The sequence below is a fragment of the Perissodus microlepis genome, chromosome 6 (assembly GCF_051167445.1).
Source record: "Perissodus microlepis isolate ML-2025 ecotype Zambia chromosome 6, ASM5116744v1, whole genome shotgun sequence".
Lineage (NCBI taxonomy): Eukaryota > Metazoa > Chordata > Actinopteri > Cichliformes > Cichlidae > Perissodus > Perissodus microlepis.
This window is the reverse complement of record NC_140466.1, coordinates 16056508-16080553: the sequence shown is the minus strand read 5'-3', so window position 1 is coordinate 16080553 and position 24046 is coordinate 16056508. Positions and strand designations below refer to the sequence as shown.

General features: G+C 41.5%; 1 protein-coding gene across 2 annotated transcripts; it reads left to right on the top strand.

The window, feature by feature from the left end:
- The first annotated feature begins 17216 nt into the window (after positions 1-17216).
- lyl1 (LYL1 basic helix-loop-helix family member) lies at positions 17217-24036 on the top strand. 2 transcript variants are annotated; one of them, XM_084931056.1, is made up of 4 exons: positions 17217-17827; positions 18827-20446; positions 22219-22316; positions 22819-24036. In XM_084931056.1, the coding sequence occupies exons 2-4, from the start codon at positions 19683-19685 to the stop codon at positions 23361-23363; spliced, it is 1407 nt and encodes a 468-aa protein (XP_084787182.1). In that variant the 5' UTR covers positions 17217-17827; positions 18827-19682; the 3' UTR covers positions 23364-24036. The 2 variants fall into 2 exon arrangements, with proteins under 2 accessions (XP_084787182.1, XP_084787181.1); XM_084931055.1 differs by having other exon boundaries at positions 17218-17827; positions 19591-20446.
- The last annotated feature ends 10 nt before the right edge of the window (positions 24037-24046 follow it).

Here is a 24046-nt window from a genome sequence, read left to right as displayed (position 1 = left end):
ATTTAGATTGTTCAACAAACTGATTCACTCAGGTAAAGATGGTAAGCTGGAGCAATGGTACCCTTGGAGTTCAGTTTAAGTTTTCAGACAAACATTCACTCGATCAGTTGCAGCTTCTGCTTTTAAATAAATGATTTAGCTGCAAATGTTTAGCTGCAGGTAGCAAAGTCCAAAAGTGACAACATTTCCACTGCAGTCTCTCCAGAAATGGCTTATAAAATTTTGACCAAATTAGACATTTATCCTTGGATCATTGACAACCCTGTAGGGTGAAAATCTTTAATTGTACCTTTTATAACATTTTAACAAGTTACTGTCTCCTGCTGCATGTTTCCTGTTTTGGCTGAACTTCATCAGCTCAAAAAACTCACCGTGCTGTGGTGTACTAAATGACCTCATGTACAGGACACACTGAAGGCAGGTTTGCAACGTTTAATCAACAAAGTCAAGATCAGTTAACAACAGCTGAACTAAAGACTTTCTTTTTCTCATTGATAAAATGAGGTCCATGCCAATGTGCTCAAATGGGACCTCCATTAATGGTGAGGGGCATAAAGGTGCTTTTTAAATGACCAGCTGGTTCACCAGCTGACACCACTGGACGCACACCATCGGCGCACATCCAAACATGCAAAAAATGCAAGATGGTGGTGCGCACAGATACAGCGGCTCTATGCTCTCCACTTACCCAATTTCACTGTGCAAGAAACTGCACAATGACAATAAAAAGCTCTAAGTCTAAAACAGTTTCCTGGCCAGTAAAATCGGGCAATTATTCGCTCCAGAGTTTTATCTTATTCCAGGTGACCAGCCATCGACTTGTAATGAGCCAGCTAAAACAATAATTTCTCAGTGGCTCTTCTGGCACCAACAAGTGGGTGTGTTCTTCCATCGTGCAAGTGTCACGACACACTGAACATGGTCTGTCCCTACTCGTTACAACATGTGGAAATGTCAGTGCTATGTCAGGGCGCACTATTTGACTATCAGCTCTCATCATTTGATCAAAGGGCCAGTTGCATAATGCCATTATCTTCTGTGTAGCGAATTGCTGGAACGGGCAACCCAAACGCCACGTGTCCCTGTTGGTGGTGTGTGCAGGCCTACATACTGCCCTATTGAGCTACTAAACCCCGACCAATCAGTTTTCAGATTTAAGGGGTGTGATGGCCGTCAGCTAACTGCAGCCGTTACTCTATGCATTTTCCCCCGATATTTCTTTTCCACCAGTACTATGGGGTATTTGTGAATATCCACGACTGACCCGGCCAGCTGGTCTTTGGACAGGGTCACGGCAGTTTCAAGATTTAAAAAAAATCCCTTTCACTGACAGACTGAAGGAAAGCTCCTCAAAAATGGAGGGTCTTCAAGCTCCTCAGTGGCAGGAAAAGGTTTCCCGGACCCAGTGTTGTATATTTGTTTCCCAAAAGATTGAAATAGTGGAGAGAAATCAGGTTCTGAAACCATCCAGAAGACAAAGTCTCCAACTGGTTTGTGGAAGTCCAGTTTCTCCAAATTAATCAGCGGGTGAAATGTCTCTTCATGGATGGTTTTGATTCTGTTGTTGTTCACAAACAAAGCCCTCAAAGCAGCATATGAAAGAAAGTCATCTTTCATTGTTGTCTCCAGCGTGTTAAAAGAGAGATCGAGCTCAGTGATGAGTTTTGAAGCGGCTGCAGGGACTTCTCGAAGGTTTTGACTCAAACGGTCGCAGGATGTTGTTCATAGTGGTGACACTGTTGACTGGTGATTGACAAGCACTGAGATACTAACATGACAAACACAAGAAACATCATGACTTATTCTCCTGAGTGCCTGCAAAACACAAAATCAAACTCAAAGCTTTTCTCTCAGGTGCTGGTGTGGCACAATCTAATGATAAAAAAAGGTCATGCTAACAGCTTTTGGAGCACAGCTCCACAAAATAACAGCTTTTGGAGCACAAAATGCATTACAGGTAAACCCAGTACCCAAACATGTTAACAAGGATAAAGAAAAAAAATCTGAAACAAAAGCAGGTAGTGTGGTGATTTATGTTGTGAGGATGCTTTCACTCCCATCAAAGTCACCCAGTGTTGAGAACCCAAATGAGCCCAGAAACCTCAAGTGGCTGCAACCAACAGCGAACGCCAAGAAGTGCATGCTGAGCCAGAAACATGCAGAAAACCCAAAAGAGGCAAGACAGCACATCTTGGTCCCACTCAGGCAGTACGAACACCTGGAAAGAGGAGCCCACAGTTCAGACCCAAGGTCACTGGTAAGGACACCAGCCAGTTTTAAGTCTAGTTTCATTTTAGTTAGTGTTATGGCCTGTCTAAGGGTGGCCAGACCATAATATAGGGGTGATCCACCCCTGTCTGACCCCAAGCAGTACATCACACAACCAGTACAATTTTGATGGTGATTTATTTACAGTGATTGAATTCTAACAAAGGAAAGGAGCGAACTATAGCTTCGGGGTGGACCCCAAAACAACAAACAAGAGGGACCGTATCAAAAGGATGTACAAAACTTATTTATGAAAAGAATAAAACCAAATGACAATGTCTTATCTCCCTAACTAACAAAAACATAAGAAAAGGGTAATCAAATAAAAAGGCAGTCCACCCCTACATGCTCCTGTATAAAGAAACAGGTAACACAAAGCCTGCCGGTTGAGGTCCATGGCGGTGTCATCTCATATGTTGTCTCCAGGTCATTAGCCAATCTGTATGGTCCGTCCCATGGATGCACCAATCACGGAAAGGCACCTGCACACTCAGATTTACATATGAGACAACATTACAACAACAGTCGTAACATTAACTAAAAATGTTTTTCATCATCTCGTTTTAACTTCTGGTTTAGCTTCAGCTAACTAAAACTAAATGGACCTTGGAGATAATCACATCTTAATAGAGTGAACCATAGACTGTATAAAAGATAGGACCATTGCAACTTTACTGCAGCACTTCACCCTTTCACATAGTCCCAGCTCTTCTCTGTCATGTTTTATGGTGCTGCAAATGTCTTCAGTTGGTGAAAGGTCTGGACTGCTGGTGTCTTGTTGTGCTTGCTATGCATCCCTGACTCTTTTCTTCTTTCTGCATCAAGTAAGGAATGTAGTGAAAGTTCCCAAGAGGTTAAAAACACCACTGAAAAAATGCCATCAGACCTGAGTTGGGACACTTGGATTATGGAGCTTCTGGACCAAGAGAGTGGATGGGAGCATGTGTTTAACAAGTAAGAGAATAATGTCCCCCAAAATGTCCCGAACTAACAAAAACATGAGAAAAGGGTAATCAAATAAAAAGGCAGTCCACCCCTACATGCTCCTGTATAAAGAAACAGGTAACACAAAGCCTGCTGGTTGAGGTCCATGGCGGTGTCATCTTATATGTTGTCTCCAGGTCAAGGAGACAACATATAAGATGGATAGACAGACAGATTTCAAAATAGCCAGCTGGAATGTTAAGGGGTTGAATAACGGGATTAAGAGGAAGAAAATGTTAACATATCTAAAGTTATCAAGAGTTGATATAGCCTTTATTCAAGAAATGCACATGTGCAAGTCAGAAGCCTTAAAACTTAAATGTTCCTGGGTAGGTAAAGTCTTTTCCAGTCCTGGAACTGATAAAAGTAGGGGAGTGTCGGTTCTGATTCATAAAGCAGTTAGCTTTGCTGAAACAAAAGTAATAACAGATAAGGAAGGTCGATTTATATTGGTTTATGGACAACTACTGGACACACCAATAATTTTATGTAATATCTATGCACCTAATGCGGACATACTCGCCTTTTTTCATAACCTGTCACAGTATCTTTTGGAATTAGAAGGTGCACAAATAGTGGTAGGAGGAGATTTTAATCAAATACTGGATCAAGACCTAGATAGATCACTTCCTAGGAGAGGCACAGAGAGTAAATCTGTAGTTGCCATAAGGCAGATGACCTCAGATTTAGGTCTGAATGATATTTGGCGGACAATGCATCCAGAAGGCAGGGAATATTCCTTTTACTCTCCGCCTCATAATGTTTATACTAGAATCGACTACTTTCTTATTTCTGAAGCCTTAGTGAATAACTCTATAGATTCAAGTATTGGTAATATAGTATTCTCGGACCATGTGCCAATTTTTCTGTGTCTTGGAAATATTTTACAGATTCCTCAAAGCCGCAGATGGCATTTAAATGTGTCCTTAATTAAAGACTCTGGGTTTATTAAATTGATAAGAGATGAAATACAATTTTACAAACAGACAAATAATCGAGAGGACACTACATTGGCTACTTGGTGGGATGCTATGAAGGCATACTTAAGGGGGAGGATAATTTCTTACAGCCTATGGTTTTGTGTCCCCCTTTGTATCCCTACCAATTCAGTAGCCTGTCTCAGCATCATCGCAAGGGGTTCAATTGCCACATCAAAGAGCAGGGGTGACAAAGGGCACCCCTGTCTTGTTCCCCGGAATAGAGAGAAGGATTCAGATATGATATTATTCGTTCTCACCATAGCCTGGGGGCTCGAATAAATTATTTTAATCCACGAGCAAAATGTTGGACCAAAGCCGAATCTCTCGAGGGCCGTAAACAGATAGTGATACTCTATTCTATCGAAGGCTTTGTGGGCATCTAGGGATATCACAATCTCTGGCATAATGTTATCTTCAGCAGTATATACTACATTGAACAGACGGCGGAGATTGCTGGAGAGTTGTCTACCTGCAATAAACCCTGTCTGATCAGGATGTATTATCTTACTTATAACAAGCTCAATTCTAGCTGCCAGTACTTTGGTCAGTATTTTATAATCGCATCCAAGTAAACTTACTGGGCGATATGACTCACATTTAAGTGGGTCCTTATTCTTCTTAAGGAGTACAGAGATCAAGGCCTGTGACATTGTTTGGGGCAAAACTTTTTTATCAAGAACTTCCTTAAATACTCTGCAAAGCAAGGGAATCAGTGCGGGAGCAAATGTTCTATAAAACTCACTTGGGTACCCATCAGGGCCCGGCGCTTTTCCTGTCTTCATACTCCGAATTGCTTTGTCTATCTCCGTGGCAGATATGGGTCCCTCTAACCTATCTCTATCTGCTGCCCCTAATGGTGGTATTTCAAGGTTTTCAAAAAAATTCTTCACTCGGTCCCTATCATTTATTTCTGAGGTATACAAGTCCTCATAAAAAGATTTAAATTGATTGTTAATCCCCTTCTGATCTATAATTTTATTACCCACATTATCTCCTATCTCTACTATCATACCAGCAGCTGCTGATTGTTTCAGCTGGTAGCTCAGGAGTTTACCGGCGCGCTCACTATGCTCATAGAGATCTTGTCTTGACCTAAGATATGAATCCTCCTCGCGCTGACTTGTCAGAATGTCATATTCAGTCTGGAGCAAAATCCTTTTTCTATGCAGCTCCTCAGATGGAGTCATAGAATTTGCCCGGTCAACTTCTTTTATTGCTTTCATTAATTCTGTGGTACGTTTCATTCTTCTTTTCCTTTCACCAGCACTGTATGAAATGATTTGTCCGCGTATATACGCTTTTAATGAGTCCCATAAAATGCCACTGCTTATATCAGGAGTATCATTAAGATCCAAGAAAAAAACTATTTGCGAATTGATGAATTCTTTAAAATCATCATCATCAGCCAACAATCTACTATTAAGACGCCACATCCTCTGAGGTGGTGTATAGTCAGGGAATTTAAGTTTCAATGTGACCGGGCTATGGTCAGATAGTACTATACCAGGGTATTCTACATTCATTACCATTGGGGTCAATTTATTGTCTAACAAAAGATAATCAATTCTAGTATAAGTTTGGTGTGGCGGGGAATAAAAGGAGTACTGTCTGGTAGTCGGATTTGCATATCTCCATGGGTCGAATATACCATATGTTTCACAAAAGGAGTTAACGCATTGAGCAGATTTACTTAGCACACTAGGTGTTGGGCTAGAGCGGTCCAGAGTCAAATCTAGGACACAATTCAAGTCTCCCCCCAAAATCAAATTATGTGTGTCCAAATTAGGTAGTAACGGAAACAAATCCTTAAAAAATTGAACATTATCCCAATTGGGTGCGTATACATTTGCCAACACTACTGGCATATTGAATAATTTCCCAGCTACAATAACGTATCGACCATGTTTGTCTTTTATGGCAGTTGTTTCTATGAATTGTACATTCCTGTGTAGGGATGGGTACCGGTATCCGGTGCCATGATGGCACCGGTTCTGACATAAACGGTAGTAACCAGACCGAAAAGCAGCGCACATTTCGGTGCTTTATTTCGGTGCTTTTTTTTTTCTGAGCTGTGATACACTTTAGATTCTAGCCAATCATTTTACGTTTCCGAGGATAGTAGGCGGGCCCAGGTAGGTACGTTCTTTTAGAGCAGAGCTACAGATTAAAAATGTCCAAGGCGAAGCGGTCAAAAGTCTGGCTGTACTTCACGGCAAAATATGCAAACTTAGCAGCCTGCAACAAGTGCGTTAAGGTGATACTGTGATACTGTCAAAGGAGGTAACACCTCAAATCCGATGAAACACCTGGCGACGCATAGCGTTTTTTTTAAAAGCCGAGAAATGCACCGTATTTGATAGCTTGCTGCGAGACCTCACACCGAGCACATCTACTGCGGGAGTGGTGCCTGTTATCGGACCCTGAGTTAGCAACATCCCCCAAAAACCCGAAGAGGAGAGTCCTGGCCCCTAGCCCTGCCAGTGTAGCAGAAATGATGACGGATGATGATGGCAGCAGCAGCCGTTCTTCACTGCGTGAGTAGCTTAATGTTGTTCGTGTGTAATTTGAGTAGGCTAACCACGTTATTACATTAATGCATGTAAGGTGAACTAGCAAACACCATCATAGCTACATGCGGCTGTCTTCTTGTTTGATGGCAGATACTCCCTTCACCCTGGCCAAAAAGGCTAAAATGACCAAAGAAAAAGTGGAAAACAGCTAAACATGAGAGGTTTTTGGACAAAGTTTGTGCTTTTTCCATTGTTTAAGCACTGCTTCCAGCCAAGAGTGATACCATATATGCCCCATAGCTGCAGAAAAGGCTAACATTGTCATCTTTTTACAAAAAAAACCCAGCTAAACATGAGAGGTTTTTGGACCAATTTTGTGTTATCCATTCTTTAAGCACCGGTTTGAGCACCGTTTAAGCACCGGCACCGTTTCAAAAGTACCGGTTTGGCACCGGTATCGGATAAAACCTAAACGATACCCATCCCTATTCCTGTGTATAAGGATGGCCACTCCTCGACTCTTACTATCGAAATTTGAATGATAGATCTGATTGAATCCCCCCTACACAGTTTGAGGTGGTCCCCGTTTAACAAATGTGTCTCTTGCAAATATACTATCTCTGCTCCCTGGTCTCTTAAATATGAAAAGATCTTACTCCGTTTAGCCGGTTTGTTGATCGCCCTTACGTTCCAGCTCATCAACTTTGTGCCCATTCCGCTCACATCCATGTTTGGTGCCATGCCAGGAGTCCACAGCCCAACATGTCCACTACACTCCTATGTCGTCCACTATCTGGATCACATCCTGAAGGTCTGGCAGCAAGAACAGAAAAAATAAAAGGACGGTGTCTAGGAAAAAACGGGGAAACAACACACACACACACACACACACACACAACACATTGCATACATGAACCCAAACACAGTGCTCATTAACAAGCACTCTCGTGGCCAACCGGTCCACCATCTCCTACACACCAAGCCTACCATGTGCGGCTCCGTGCAAAATATCCCATGGTAATAAAAATATAATATCACCCTCTAATCTACCCACCTCCTAAAAGGAGGGGAAACAAAAAACAAAAACAAAAACACAGTAGGGGGAGCTTGTAGCAAAAAGATCTTGAAAATAAAATCCAGTAATACAAAAACAACGTGTAAGTAGTATAAAGAAGAGCCACAGCATTTCTTAAACAAAATATTCAAATATAAAACAATAAAATGAGGTGGTACTTTACCAATATTGCAAAATCTAATCACCAATATCTTTCCTGAGACAGTTAAGTCCTTACACCAGTGTAGCCCTTATATTTAGCCAAACTCAGACCAGCCCATATACTTCACCCGGGAGTCAACGTCTTCTTGATGAACTCCATGGCGTCTTTTGGGGTCTCGAAGGTTTTCGTTTGTCCCCCTTCCGGTGTAATCACCAGCGTTGCCGGATAACGGAGCCCATATCTGACCCCCCCCCCCCGCAGGTACGCAGGAGGCTCCTTGCTTCTTTGAAGGCTGCTCTCTTGTTGTTTACTTCCTGGGTGTAGTCTGGGAAGATGCGAATCCGTCCACTCCGACCTTCTGGCGTTCTCTCCATTTCCCTCGCCTTCTTCAGTATCTCCTCCTTCTCTATATAGTAGTGGCATCTCACCACGAACGCTCTCGGTGGAGCCCCGGCTCCGTCTCGTCTCGCGCCGAGTGTTCGGTGTGCTCGGTCAAGCGTCGGTGTCACTGATAGCCCCAGTTTTTCTTTCAGCAGTCCAGCTATGAACTCCGGCGGCTTCTTGCCTGTCTCAGCCCCTTCTCTTACCCCCACGATGCGTATGTTGTTGCGTCGTGATCTCGCCTCGAGGTCTTCACTACGTCTCCTCAGCTTCAGCATCTCCTTCTCCATTTCTTTCAGTTTCGTCTCCATGCTGGTTATACTGTCAGACTGGTCGTTCAGCGTGTCATCCACTTCTTTTTTCCGCGCTTCCATCTCGTTAGCCAGACTGATGGACGTCTCGCTTATCAGCCTCACCTCCTCACGTAGCAACTCAAACTGAGCTTTAGTGTTATCTTCCACACTCTTAGCCCACTTTTCCATCTCGGCTTTTGACTCTTTTCTTCCTTTTTCTATTTCCTCTTTGCATCTCATGATCTCTCTGTATTTAGTAATCCCAGCATTCGTTTTTTTGATCTCGGACATCATGTCTTGAGCCCACTGAGGTATGTTGTCGGCGTGTGCTGGGCTAGCATTGGCTTTGCTAGCTGCGGCGGCAGGATTGCTATCCGCATGCAACTTTTCTACGCCGGCACGGGTCTGTCGGTTGGACATTTTCGGTCATAAATTGCCCCGCGAGCACACTCGTTCACTCCAAAGCACGAATCGTATTAAACGAGCTTCCTCAAAATAGTAGCAAACTGGCGATATCACTATTTTGACTACCTTTACACGGAGCCTCCGCACGCACGTCTTCACACGGCAAAGCACATCCGGAAACGCCTCCTCCTGTATAAAGAAACAGGTAACACAAAGCCTGCCGGTTGAGGTCCACGGCGGTGTCATCTTATATGTTGTCTCCAGGTCATGAGCCAATCTGTATGGTCCGTCCCATGGATCCACCAATCACGGAAAGGCACCTGCACACTCAGATTTACATATGAGACAACATTACGACAACAGTCGTAACATTAACTAAAAATGTTTTTCACCATCTCGTTTTAACTTCTGGTTTAGCTTCAGCTAACTAAAACTAAATGGACCTTGGAAATAATCACATCTTAATAGAGTGAACCATAGACTGTATAAAAGATAGGACCATTGCAACTTTACTGCAGCACTTCACCCTTTCACATAGTCCCAGCTCTTCTCTGTCATGTTTTATGGTGCTGCAAATGTCTTCAGTTGGTGAAAGGTCTGGACTGCTGGCAGGCCAGTTCAGCACCCAAAATCTTACAATGCTTAGCAAGAAGGCGAAATAAGCCTTGTGAAAATGAAAAAGCTGTGTGTAAGACTGATTCAGTTCTGACCAATACTGTAGGTCATTATCACAGGTGTCTGATGCAGTTATATCACATAATGAGTAAATCATATTGACAAATACAGGGGCGAAAGGCATAAACATCTACAGTTAATGTGTCAGAGTAATGGAGGTGTTTCCCCAATGGCTGCTCACACTCTGTGCTTAAAAAGCAGCACAGAGTATGTGCAAAACTGCACCCTTTCTCCAATACAAACAACCAAGTCCAGAGTGTGAGAGCTCCAAACAGGAAGACATATATTTTGAATTAGTGGTGAAAAGTGAGGGAGAAAGTGGAAAAGTGATGCTGTGTTTCCTATTTTTGCAGGATGGGGGTTGACAACAGGGCTGAGTCCCTCCGTCACGCTGTGAACACACCAGTGGAATTTAGACACCGGCAGTGCTGATGATGAGAAATATGAGAGAGGAAGACACAATACGCTGTTGTTCCACACATCACGATCCAAAGGACACACGCACTCAGACACACGCACCGTACGTGTGCCGAGTGGCAATCGCAACCTCGGCCGTCCACATATGCTCATTTAGACACATACAGTTTTGGCACCGAGGCCCAGAGAATCAAACAGAAACTCATCCATTCATATATACACACACTTACAAAGGCTATTGTCAGAGCTCATCTCGTGTAGAAATATTTGTAATTCTGTTGCCAAAAGTGGAAGTGGATGTGAGCTGGCTGTTTGAAAAGCCGCAGTGCTCTCGTAAAGTTCCGCACGTAATGACGCCTTAGAGTCAAAGGTCAGCGGGCGGCAGTCAGACAGGTCCACACAGCGAGTGTCGCTGGACCGTCTTTCCACTGTGTCACCTCATCTCACGCTCGTCTTTCCTGAATGTCACAAAACCGTTTTTTAAAGTCTGGAAAAAAACGTCTAAATAGGCTCAACGATGCGCGCTCACGGACACTTAATACAACTATACTTAGTTACAGGTTTCATGCTGCAACATCTTCTGGGTTTTTATTTTTCTAGCCATGTTTGCAAAAGCATCATAATGATTAGTCTTTATTCCTTTAGTTCAGAAATATAAAACGTCCATCCAGACTTTACAGGAGACAAACAGAAAAGTGCTATTAACAGATTCTGTCCAATTAACTGCACTGATTGGTCAGATATTTGCCTTGTTATGCTCAGAATAACCTATTGACTGAACTTATTCACTGAAGTTATTTATTTCCATGGAAATATTGAAAAACATGGTATTGATTTGAGCAGCAGCATAATCATGTAATGAAACACTATCGCAGGCTTCCTTGATTTAAGCACCTCGCATGAAAACACAGCCCTGTTTGTGCGCTGTTAATGTGGAATGTACAGTACGTGTGCAATCAAGGAAACTATTGATTGAGACCATTATGCTCTGATTAGGTGGCCAACCACGCTCTCCCCCTGGGGTGGGGGAGTCAAAGACTGGAGACAATAAAGGAACATTTCTCCCACGATTCCCGTGTCTTTGTTTGTTATTTGTCCCTGTGGTACAAGCAGGACTTTGAATTTTTTCTCTTTAATTATTGATCCAGTCAAACTCTGAGTTTCACCCTATAGAGCTCTGACTTCTTATTCTTCTTTTATGAGATTGTGTTGTTGTAGCATATACTCTATATGTGTGACACCCTTCTTTACCCTCACACCTGTGGCTGTGGCAGATATTTCTTGTTTGAAAAATCCCTCAGCAAAAACACTAATCTACCCCATTGCCCAACTCTGTACCCCAACTCCCTCCCACCACTAAAGCCCCCCCCCCTCTTTTTTTTTTCTCTGCCAAACCAGGAAGCGTGCACAGGAAACAGCTGTCCCTCGCGTCCGCCTGGTTGCTTGTGGCCAGGTGCATCCTGGGAACGGAGCGATGTGTGACCGTCGACATGTGGCTGACGCTGTACAAGGTGCCGTTACTGTAATCAGAATCACCATGAACTTTATACAGATAGAAGATAAAAACGAGACTCCTCACTGATCTAATTTCTAAAGTTATGTTGTGCTTTTGAACGAGCAACAGTTTCACAGAGCATCACTGCAACCGATTTAGGATGAGTTTTGATCAGATTTTTTGATCTGTATTAGATTAGACGCACGAGGGAAACTAATCTCACGAATGACTGCGTTTCCAAAAATTAAAGGGGAACTCCACTGATTTTACCGTCTGTTTAAAGGTGTATTTCAAGCCTCCAGTCGCTTCACATGGACAAGCGTGAAATCTGATAACTTGTTTGATAAAAGGTGTGACTTGAGTCAGTTATTTTACAAGTAGACCGAAAATGAAAAATCAAAGTCCTGAGCTTATCAAATCTCTGTAGACCACCCATCATTAAAATGGATCATACATGTTGTGGTTTAACTACCTCTGCAATGATTTCTAAATCTATTTCAAATTCTGTCATTCATTATAAAAGGAATTAAAATGAAATGAAAATAAAACTACTGCTATAATTTAATAATGGCTGTTTTTCCAAAACTCAGAGCCCTCTTGTGGGCTGTAAAGGTACTGCTGAATAAAATAAAATATTTTTAACTAGGCTTCAAATTGCCATAAAATAAATGTTTGCAATTAATTTAAAAAGCCATTATATTTAATTTAGTTATAATGTATCTGCCTGCTTATTTTGTCAAATAGTACAAGTCCATGCTGTTTTGTTTGGTCCTTGATTTTAGCCTGTTGCTCGGCAACATGATGACATCAGAATATATCATGCATAATTTAAGTTTTGTGGCTTTAAAAAAGATATTATTTTACTGTCCTGAAATTAAAATGATACAATTTACAAGGTGCTATGGGAGCACAACAGGTCATTTTAGCCTGTTTGTAGGTTGTTGCTAAGCAAAATAATGATGACATAATCAGTGATAAAGATAAGAACCTTCAGGGTCCTAAGAGGTACCCATGTGCCGAGTTTAGTTGCTGAATTTCCAATCCTGTACAAGGAGATAGCAGACAGAGGTTCTGTGTAGGATTTGGGAGTAAGAATTAAAATATACTGGTGGATCTCTGCAAAAAGGAAAGCTGGTAATAGAGAACAAACTTTCAGGAAGTAAATCACAAGAAATTATGAAATTATGAGATTACTCAGTAATTATGTGAAATGATGCACGCACTCCCGTTTTTTCCTCTTGACTCACAAAAAAAAATATCCTTTTCATTATTCTTCAGAAGAAAATTATCCTGTTTTTGATCTTTTTCATCTACAATGGTGTTATCTTCTAATGTTTGTTCATGTTTACAGAATTGAAATCCTTTCCTATTTTTCCTGTAGCTTGATCCCTCCAATACTTAAGGTTGAGTCCTGATAGAGATGATCAGGTGTACACCGTGCTATGTGGGGGGAAGAGATCAGGTTCAAGGCTGGCAATGCAACCCCATCCTCCTCCTTTGTGCTGAATATCTAACTAAACTAAAACCCTCCTTGGTGTGTCCTGTGGCTGGATGGCCTGTCTCCAGGACAATCAGGAAAAATAAACACAGTCGACATCTGTCGCGGAGCAGGAGGAGAAGAGAGGCGTCTGTCCCGGCCAGCGCTCACAGCATTGTTTGTCACTTTCTCCATGAAATGCACTGCGAATATTGCCTCAAACAATTAGGTTCCAGTGATCCCTATCACCGGGTACACAATAGTGTTTACATGACGCGGAGGAAATGTGGCCATGGAGCCCACTTTGGGGAGTGTGTATGCGTTTTCTGATTTATGTGCATGTGCTCACTGTAAGTTCTCCAAGTTTATTTTAATCTGATAATGGGAAATACATGAACATTATCACAGATGATAGATGTCTGTCAAATTAAAAACAGTAATGACATATTTTAAGGCAGAATATAAGGAAAATAATATTTACTGTGCTGCTAGAAGTAACTTCATAGTCACAAGGCCACACACACACACACACACACACACACACACACACTTCTAAAGGCATGTTACACCAGGCAAAGGCACAGTAAAATTCATCTCTGAGAAAAATCAATTCTGGAGAGACTCCCCGCAGGGCTAGGTGGTGAAGCACTCTACCAGGCAAGCTAGGATATGAACTTCTTTAACTGCACTAATGAGTCACAATAGCTTTGAGCCTGTTTCTGTTTTCTGGCATATTATTCTCAAGATCCACGAAGGCCTAATAAAAAGGGGTTAAAAAAGTGATCTTGCTTGTTTGTTGGGTTGAAAAGAACAGACTGTACTGCAGTTTATTCCAAACATGTACATACATTCACTGGCCACTTTATGGGGTACACCTGTTTATCTCCATGTAAACACAAATATCTAATCAGCCAACCACATGGCAGCAACTCAATGCATTTGGGCATGTAGATGACCTGATAAGGTTCAAACTGAACATCAGTTTGGGAAGAAAGGTGATTTAAGTGACTCTGAATGTGGCATGTTTGTCGCTCAGATCTGATCTGAGTATTTGAGAAACCTCTGATTTATTGGGATTTTCCCAAACATCCATCTCTAGAGTTTACAGAGACTGGCCACTCCTGTTAGCTAAGTACAGGAAACTGAGCATACTGAGGCTTCATGCGGTATCACCAAACGTGGACAAAAGAAGACTGGAAAAACATGGCCTGGTCATAATTTGGCACAAACACCTTGTAGCAACAGTTCAAGGTGTTGGTAGTGGTGTGATGGCGTGTAGGATATCTTCATGTGCCAACTGAGCTTTTTCTAAACACCACATGCCACACCCTTAATGACTAATGTTCTGAAGCCAAAGTGGGGTCCAACCCAGTACTAGCAAGGTATACCTAATAAAGTATACGTATACTGTATATGTGCTTTATACCAGTGTAGCAATGCACACCTCCTATCTGAAAACTCTTTTGTGTTCATCATGATGATGACAGTGGCCTCATTTCTCCTTAAAGGTCGGCTTTGTTTAAATGGCTTGTTGTGTTCAACTGCCCGTACCAATTTATAAAAACATTTCTTACAAATGACCAGCATAGAAAACGAAATAACTAAAAATAATAAATAAATAAGTGAATAAATAAATACATTAAATAAAATTTAAAAAATAATAACAGATGGATCTAGATTTTGGCAGTTAATGCTGCTGATGGGGCCTATTTTCTACTGGATCCAAAGCTTTTCGTTTAAAACATTTTCATTTTCAACTCTTTGCCCAGATGAGATCAGTGTTTCTGCAGGTGCATTCTCTCACACACACACACACACACACACACACACACACACACACACACACACACACACACACACAGGTTCCCCTATTGATGCTCTTTTTATTGAGCGGGGTATTTTAAGGTAGCCAGGAGGAGGGTGTGACAGGCACCGCGCTGAGATTAAAACAATCATCTCTTGATTTCTTCCTCACTCAAGGGAAAAGCGGAAGCTGCCTGTTATCGTTTGTTTCTATTATTATTCCCCATTTACAGTTTGAGTGTTCACATGGGGCTTTAAATAAGACAGTCTGGTCCCGAGAAAACTGTGACTGTCTGAGAAGGGTTTTACCTGAAGAAGGGGAAATCCAAACTGTAAAATGATTCGTTACTCACTATGTGACACAGTGTTGTATCATATACAAATTCCTCTTACTTTTATGTAAAGTGCTTTTTATCCAGACTTGAAGCGTACTTTCACTGCAGTAAATAAATGAGTAAATTAATGTAAAGACATGGTAACACGTGGAGATATAAAACTTTCATGTTTATCTATCCATTTCTAACCTTATAACTTTTTAATTTAGAATTTTCTCATTTATAAACCCGCCCCACACCCTCTCGTCCCAACTTCTTTTACCCTTTTACCCGTCCCGACTTCAGTCAAAAAGCAAAACTATGCGCATTATCATTTGTTTGTATCTTATTTTAAAATAATCTCTAAATGAAGCGGAAGCAAAGTGAACATCTTTAATGAACCAAAACGTTATTAACAATACAACTGTGTGACAGGAACACATACTGTAAAGCACAGGAAAAAGCTAATCCCAAAGGATTTCTGTCTGTCCCCCGTGTAGCTTTTTATATGTTACACGCAAATTTATGCAGCATCTGCAGGCGCAACGGTGCCACCGCGTTATTCTAGCACACAGAGAGTGATCAACTGGAACCACAGCTGTGGAAGCAAAAAAGTGTGACGACCAGGACCAGCAGACGACACCGTCTGTACTCTGATTCTATAGGCCTATTGTTCGTTTGACATATTCACATGCAGCAGTTGCTTATAGCGATGACGACGATAATGTTTAAGGTGATTACGGTGAAAAGGAAAAAAAAAAAATACAACTAATAAAATGATGATGATGAAGGTGGTGACAGATTTGCTGAGCAATTGTTCAGCAAACACTTTTCCTTCCCAGGACCTTGAAGGTCAGGTAACTGTAAAGCCTTTATAATGTTTGTGTTTCAGTCTGTCTAAGAAGGAAATGACTGAGGCAATGTAAAAGAAGTGCTGACCCTGAGGTTGAAAGAGAGAGAGGGAGTTTGGGCAGAATTTGACGGGAATGGACAAGCGAAGAGGAGAAAGGGTGAGAGACAAATTGAGGAAGGAAGTTTGGGAGCTCTTGGAGAGGAAAATTGCCGTGATGATGACTTATCTATCGGTCGGCGGCGACACAGGTGTGCTCTGATGTCATAGTAAAAAGAACACAGACCAAAAATCTCTAAAGTCCAATGCAGAGCATTTGTGTAGGTAACATCTATACCAGTGAAGATTAAGGTGATTAACAATGTTTTTCAGCACCCTGTCAATTATTTTGACATTTACTCTGTTGTCGAGCCAAGATAATCGTGAAAGCCTTATTCAAACATATGACACATTCAAAGTATATACAACCAACTTTGAAGAGATGACCTTTCTAATGATCACTGCTTGACCTTTGATCGTAGTGAGACATTTATCTTTTTCAACTGAAATAAATTGTTAATTTCAGATACCCGTTTGTTTAATTTCCTCATTCAGTCATTCAAATGTGGTCTAAATCCAGCAAACAGAACTTGTTTGTCTGCTCTAAATGCCCATCATTTGAGGGGTTTTGTGCTAATCAGAATGTGACAACGAGCTTTAAGGGCTGATATTTTAAACAAAGATATCCCAAGTGGCCATGCTGTGCATGCATGCGATGTATGTGTGTGTTAAAACACAGGCATATTTGTGAAAGCACGTGCATGAATGAGCAGCAGCCACATTGTCTCTTTAATATATTGTTATATAAGTGCAGCTGCAAATATTTTCTTGGAAATGATCCAGATCCCTTCAAAGTTTGGGACTGACCAGTCCAGTGCCGTGTGTATGTGTGCGTACATGCATGTAGGCGTGAACCTGCTTATTCGTGTGTGTGTGTGTGTGTGTGCTGGTATTGGTGGTGGAGGAAGAAGGGTGGTGAAGGTTCCTTATCTACAGGCCACAGGCAGCTTTTGAGGCTCTTATCAGTAGCCACCATATTGCACTAGCACATCCTCTTGTCCAGCAGGGAGCGGAAAACTCTCCTTGCAACACGGTTCCCTCTCGCTCTCTCTCTCTCTCTCTCTCCCCTCCTCTCCCACCCCCCCTTCTCTCACTCTCTCTCCCACCTCACATTTGCCAGTACCAGAACTCTGGCAACCAGCGACAGCATTGTGTCTTCTTGGCGAAGAGATTGAGCGAGGGAAAGGACAGGCAGGACGGTGAAAGATAGAGAAAGACAGACAGAGAGAGGGAGAGATCCGAGATTGACATATGGACAGGGGGTGATGGCGGAGACCCGCACCTTCCATCTCCACGTTTTGAGTGTGTCTTCGTTCAAAGGAGCAACTTCCAATCAAAAAAACCCATACATCTACGTTTCCCAGTCGCTTGGCCTCGCTCTGACTTCTTCTCTTTGTAAATGTTTTTTTCTTTGAATATTTATAATTATTTATAAATGTTTAAGAATATGAGCAGTGGTATCAGACAGCGTGGCTCCAATTCTGACCTCATAAGTTGACAGACAGACGCTGACAGGCTGCAGTGGAGTGTGAGCGACTTAAAGGAGGAGGGTGAGGACGTTAAACACTGAGCAGATACATGTGCGTTCTCCGATCACTCGAACTCTGAGGGATTTTGTACGCCATACTCACGAGCCACAGTGGATGTCATAATGTATATGTAAGTATTAAAGGTTACCTATTGTCTTACTTATTGTTCAAATTGTACGCAAATAGTTTGCAGGAAGTAATATTTAAATACTAGTAATAATAACACAATACACATACATGATGTCCAATACATCATGTATCTATTCATTAAAAAATATTACTAATGTATTATATTTCTATTATTGACAATATATTCTAGTTGATAGTTTGAAAACATAGGATTTCTGATTTCTGTCCTAGTTTAAATTATAACATTTTACCCCCAGTTATCTATTTAAAGTAAAAATATAATACACTCTGTTTGGCTACTCGAGCAATATAAGAAAATAACAAGTGGCCTTACCAGAAAGAAAGATATTGAACAAAAATTAAAAAAAAAAAAACTTTAAGAGTTAATAACATTTTTGTCACAATTGTAAATTAAACCAAAAAAACTAGGGAACTTCTGAAAGCATTGCTTTGTGTCTTTCACTACAAAACAAATCCTCTTTAAAATGTGTGCTTCAAAAGTAAACATGCTGGGCCTTACTCATTTAAAAATCAATACAATGGTTAACAAACTGCTAGGGATATGCTGCAAAATATATATATTTATAAAGAATTAGCTGCAAATGTCATTCCTACACATCACTGCAAAAGACGCAACTGTCCAAAATAAAGTCATGACCACCAGAAAAGAAAACAGGAACAATTGCGATTGCAAAACCTGAAAAATCATGAGCTGTAAGCTTTGCAAGACAGACTAACGAGTGGTAATTTGTAAAGTACAAGAATGAATTTACTCCATATGTCAACATTTTAAAATTGCATCAAACCTCTAAATTTACAATTGAAATAAATTTCTGATGAACTGAATCCAGATTTTAAGCCATGCATCAGCTTATCAGAAACTGTTGCACTGCACGTGTGCAAACTGACCTTTAAGCACATTTTCATATCTTATAGTCTTTGCTAAACATACATCAAATATATATCCTGAGTCCATTTTTCCCTTTGTTTTGTTCAACAGACTCTTTGATATCAATCCAATCGTCAGCGTTCTGGGACTTTTGGGGTCCGTAAAAGGATTTTGACTCATATCCTCAAAATAAATGTGGACAGACAGATAGACGGATAGACTTATTAAGAGAAGCCACTAGAGACTCGTTCAGAACCAAAAAAGAATTTGCTACTCGGGATGTACAGTAAAAAAAAAACAACACAAAAAAAACAGACTTCCCCATCACATCAAACTGCAAGAGCCACGTCCTTTATATGCTGGAGCCAGAGACTTAATCACAGCAGTAGCCCCTTATTTAAGTTTGCAAATTCTATCCAACTATGTTTAATTTAAATTGAACATGGAAATTAATTAATTTGCTTTACTGGAACATTATGCAATATTCTGTTACATTATATTACAGTTGTGCAACAGCCATCAGAGGCAGCAGTCATGAGTAATAAGGCTGTACGAAAACCTACGCGTGTAACAGCAGAACGTGTCATATGCTGCGTCACTGTGAAGATTCATGAAATAATTAATAATATTGTAAAATCGAAATAAAACTGAACTGATGTTAAAAGACTTGTATGCTGAGAAATAAGGACAATTCATGCATGTATGTAGAAATGCTAAAATATTGAAAAATCTGTAGAAAAGTAGAACAAAGGAAAAGTAAATAAAGGGTTAAAAGACTCATACAATTGGCCAGGAGAATTTTTTAGGGCCCTGTAGGACTAGCTGCGTGTGCCGGAATATAAACACATTAGTGACTCTCGTGTAAAACACCACAGGGACGAGACACAGACTTGCAGCACGCACGCTGGGCAGCTGAGAAGAGCGACACCTTGACAGTGACGGAGTTTCCTTCAGAGACTTCACCACCATGATGGAGAAGCTGAACTCCACTGGCCCGCCTGCCTCACCCCACGACATACCTCGCCCCTCCTCCTCTTCTTCATCCTCTGCCTCCTCACCATCGTGTGCATCCATGGAGCATAGCAGCCCTCTCTACAGCCAGCAGTCAGCATCCTTGGATGCTATCGGCAGCCCACAACCCACTAACAAGACAGGGCACAAGGGACACACGGATGTCCCTACTCCTGGCTCGACACAAGCCCTCATCACCCCAAACACAGTGTTAACCAATCACCAAGCAGATACAACTGCTGCACCTGAGCCCATTGCCATGGAAACGGAGGAAGAAGAGGACGAGGAAAAACTAGGGGGGCCAAAGAGCACCACTGCTCCTGCTGCTTTAGCCAACGGGTCCCCAACTCTTTCCTCGCCACCTCCACTCCTCCCGGCACCAGCAAAGACTTCCCCGTGCCCTCTTCCCCCTCCAACCTCCACAGCTGCCTTCCCTTCATCCTCGTCATCCTCTCCTCTTCCTCCTCACATTCCAGTTATCAGCCTTGGCCACAGCAAGCCCCCACTGCCACTCCCAAATACCCCTTTGACTGCCCTCCACCCAATTCCCAATCTCCTACATGGGCCACATGGAGACATTCGCCGCAGCCATTTGAACTGTTTACCTGTGGTCAGCCCTGGAGCTTCTGGATCTACTGGAGGTCCCGTAGGTCCCACAGCTGCTTCTTCAGGGCCCCTGTTGCCTCATCAGTACCTGCCTGGTCACCCCTTCTTCACTAGGTGAGATTATACATATTTGAATTCATTCATACACAGTTCGAGTCACTTATAACTTCTTGAAACAAGAGCAGTCTGAGTGCTGCTACACCATGAATAAAGTGAGTCTGGCTCTTTATGCAGATTAGTATACGTTATTTTTGGGGGAACATCTGGATCATGTCTCCCAATTTTCCTTTTTCAATTTGACACTAATTTCTGAAGATAGACTGCAATTATGCAATCAAAGAAACCTTTCAATTCAAAAATTCCTGTATCTACTCCAAACGTTAAGCAGGATTATGTTGGTTATTTGGTTTTTTAAAAAAAGAAAAAAAAAGAAGAAATCCTTTAAATGACTAATCCAAAGATTCAACAGAAAAAGACAAATGAAACCAAAGACGAACTCATTAGACAAGGCCCTACTTTTGACTTCAAATTAATATATTTGAAGGCTAAAGCAAGTAAAGCTAAAGTATCCACAACAAAAAAAAAGATTGATGCAAGGTAAAAAAAAAAAAAAAAAGATAAATGCATATTTGTAATGCTACCTTTTATCTGCTCGATTAAAAACTGCAACATTAGCTGACAGTACGGTTAAAATGATCAGTGCAGTGCATGAATATGTTTATTGAATGAATTTGTTTCATTGGAAGCAAATAATTCTAGAGGTAAAATGAAAAAGTTATAAATTATATAAAATAACGATCGCATAAATTGGAACATTATGTAAAATAAAGTATCGCACACTCATTCACTTCCTTTCGAAAAAGCCTGCAAACAGATGCGGACAACTAAACTATAAAACTCACTACAGTATAGCTTCCTGACATGCTGCTATCGAGGATGATGCCACTTTTCTCGCTGCAATGCCAAGTTTCAGATAAAACCTCAACTGCTCGGATTTCTCGACTTCCCATCATGATTAATAGCCGCTGTGCAGCGCTGTTATGTGAAAATGACAGCAGGATGTGTGCTGTTTTGAAGGGACCTCACATTTCTCACGCTAAATTTACCCAGCAGACCTTTTGGTTACCGAACACAAATTGAATCAGTGAATGTTTTTTTTCTTTGTGTGTGTGTGTGTGTGTGTGTGCATTTAGCAGCCAAGTAAAAAACCTTTACTTGAATATACCACTTTTCTAAACTATACATCCAGTTTTAATTACAGCTAATTTTAATCCTTAAACTGACAAAAGGAAGCAAACCAGAACTCTTAAAGCTCTTTTTAGGCCCGAGCAACTGGCAGCTCTTCTTTTACTCCTGTGAAGAAAGGCATTAATTTGCAGTCTTTATCAAAGCCCTCCTACTGTTCCTCTATTCTCTACTCCAAACGGCATTTTCTACACAGTTTTCTCACAGAAGAGAGGAAAAAGTGGGACTTTTTTGCACAGTGGATATATCTGTGGCTTCCCCATCTGTCATGGAGGTCTGGGAATAAGCTTCTCTCCCCTTTCCTCTCTGGTTTGTTTGTAGCAGGAAGCATTGATCTATTTCATCCCCCCTGAAGTAGAATCAGCTAGTAACCAAGCTTAATGAGATTGGGTTAAAACTCTGCATGCACACTCAATCAACGCCACCACTCACATTCACACCTCCATTAATGGCTTCCACCATGTTCCTGTTTTCTTTAGCCACTCTTTATGATTTCTCCCTATTCAGTTGCTAAAGGAAGGAGGACAAAATGCCAAAACAACCTTATATGTGTCTTGTTTTTATTTATATGTAGCTTATTTTTACTTGTTTGACTGTAAATACGATCCCACAAATGATTCACATAGTGTTTGTGTTTCTAGTTCTTACCTGGGTTCTTCAGGAGGAAGCTATGGTGTCATCAGCAACAACCGCATCAAGAGGAGACCCTCCTCGCACTTTGAGATGGAGATGAATGAATGTGAGTTTCTGTGTGTACATGCGACACTATTATGGATATAATTATTGTTTGAATGTTTTGAACAGTAATTTGGGGAAATTGATGTCCACATTTTGGAGATGAAGGCATATATTTAAACTATTTAAAGAGTATGTGGCAATGTTATGTACTTTTTTTCCACTGCCATCACATCCTGTGAGAAAAACATACTTCCACAATTTGTTAGTCCATCTCTCAGTGCTTTTCTATATCCTGCCATGGGTATAGGAATATACCCCTGGCACCACATGCCACTTTTTTTGGAACTGAAAACCAGCTCATGGCCCAAAACCTCCTGCAGAGGAATCTAATCGTTAAAAATGGATCACAAATATTTAATATTCTTCCAAAGTCTAATTAATCCCCTCCCCCTTTTGTTAGCAAAGTTATTTAAAAAAAAAAAGTTGGTGATGATTTGAAGGATTTGTTAAAAAAAAACAAAAAAACCTTTTGGACTAAATCTGTGTTTATGTGTGTTTAACAGGCCCTCCCCAAAAACTCGCCCGGCGCGTCTTCACCAACAGCCGTGAACGCTGGCGACAGCAGAACGTCAACGGGGCTTTCTCGGAGCTGAGGAAACTCATTCCCACGCACCCACCCGACAAGAAACTCAGCAAGAACGAAATCCTCCGCCTGGCCGTGAAGTACATCAACTTCCTGGTCACACTGCTCAATGACCAGGATCAAGACAAGAGCAGGGACTCGGCTGAGGATGATGTGGAGGATGAGAGCATGGCTCCTGGTTTGGCAGGCCAAAAACTGAACCCTCGTTTTCAGTGCGACACTCCGCCACCATCCCACTCTGCCCTGCCTGCGTCAGCCCGTCCCGCTTTGGCGTTAGCCCACAGAGACAGAGACTCAACTGACTCAATCAGTGCCCTGGTTAATTCCCCAGCTACGTCCAGTTGCTATGGAGACACAGACAGTGAAGAAAGCTTTGGTGCTAAGACCTCTGTGGTGACCCAAGGCATTCTGGGAAAGGTCAAGAGTCAGATAGGGATGGTGGCAGCATCGAATGATGAGCGGTGACACCAAAAGGCAGTAAACACTGGGAGTTTAAATGCCAGGCAGAGACGGAGATATCAAAAGTGTTTGATCAATTGCAGAAAGGTGTGAATAAGTTTTAAAATAAGAGGGATTTTTTAAAATGAATTTTGCAGGTTTGAGAGCTTCTTTGTCTTTTCTGGCAATGTTGATTGTGAAGCTGTCATTTAGTGAAACACCAAACTGTGCTTTGAGGAAGGCTGAGACATGAAACTTAACAGAACACTCAAACCAGCTTCATATCCAAATATGGTAACAATGATCCTTTAATAAACATTATACAACTAAAACAGTAGAAGAAGAAAGACACGAAACAGGGCCCTGATTACACGTGCTTATAAAAGTAATCCGGGGAATTTAAAATCTTCTTAGCAAATGGATAAAAATGGAAGATCTGTCAGAAAAAAGCATGAAAATCAAATATTTTGTCAGTCTCTGAAGTTTACGTGTAAATAATCAGCCTTGCCTCAGTGCAGTTATGGTAACTTAAGAGTGCCTGCAGAGAAATGCATTGCATGCAGTGGTGATTTGACGTTGCCGTTTCTTAATGTCCTCGCTGCTCTAATTGTCTGAAAAGCAGGGCCGATGGTTCCGCCCTGACATTGTGACACACTTGTAAGAGACAGAAATAAAGTGTGTTTTAGTTTGCTGTTCCTTATTTGACATCC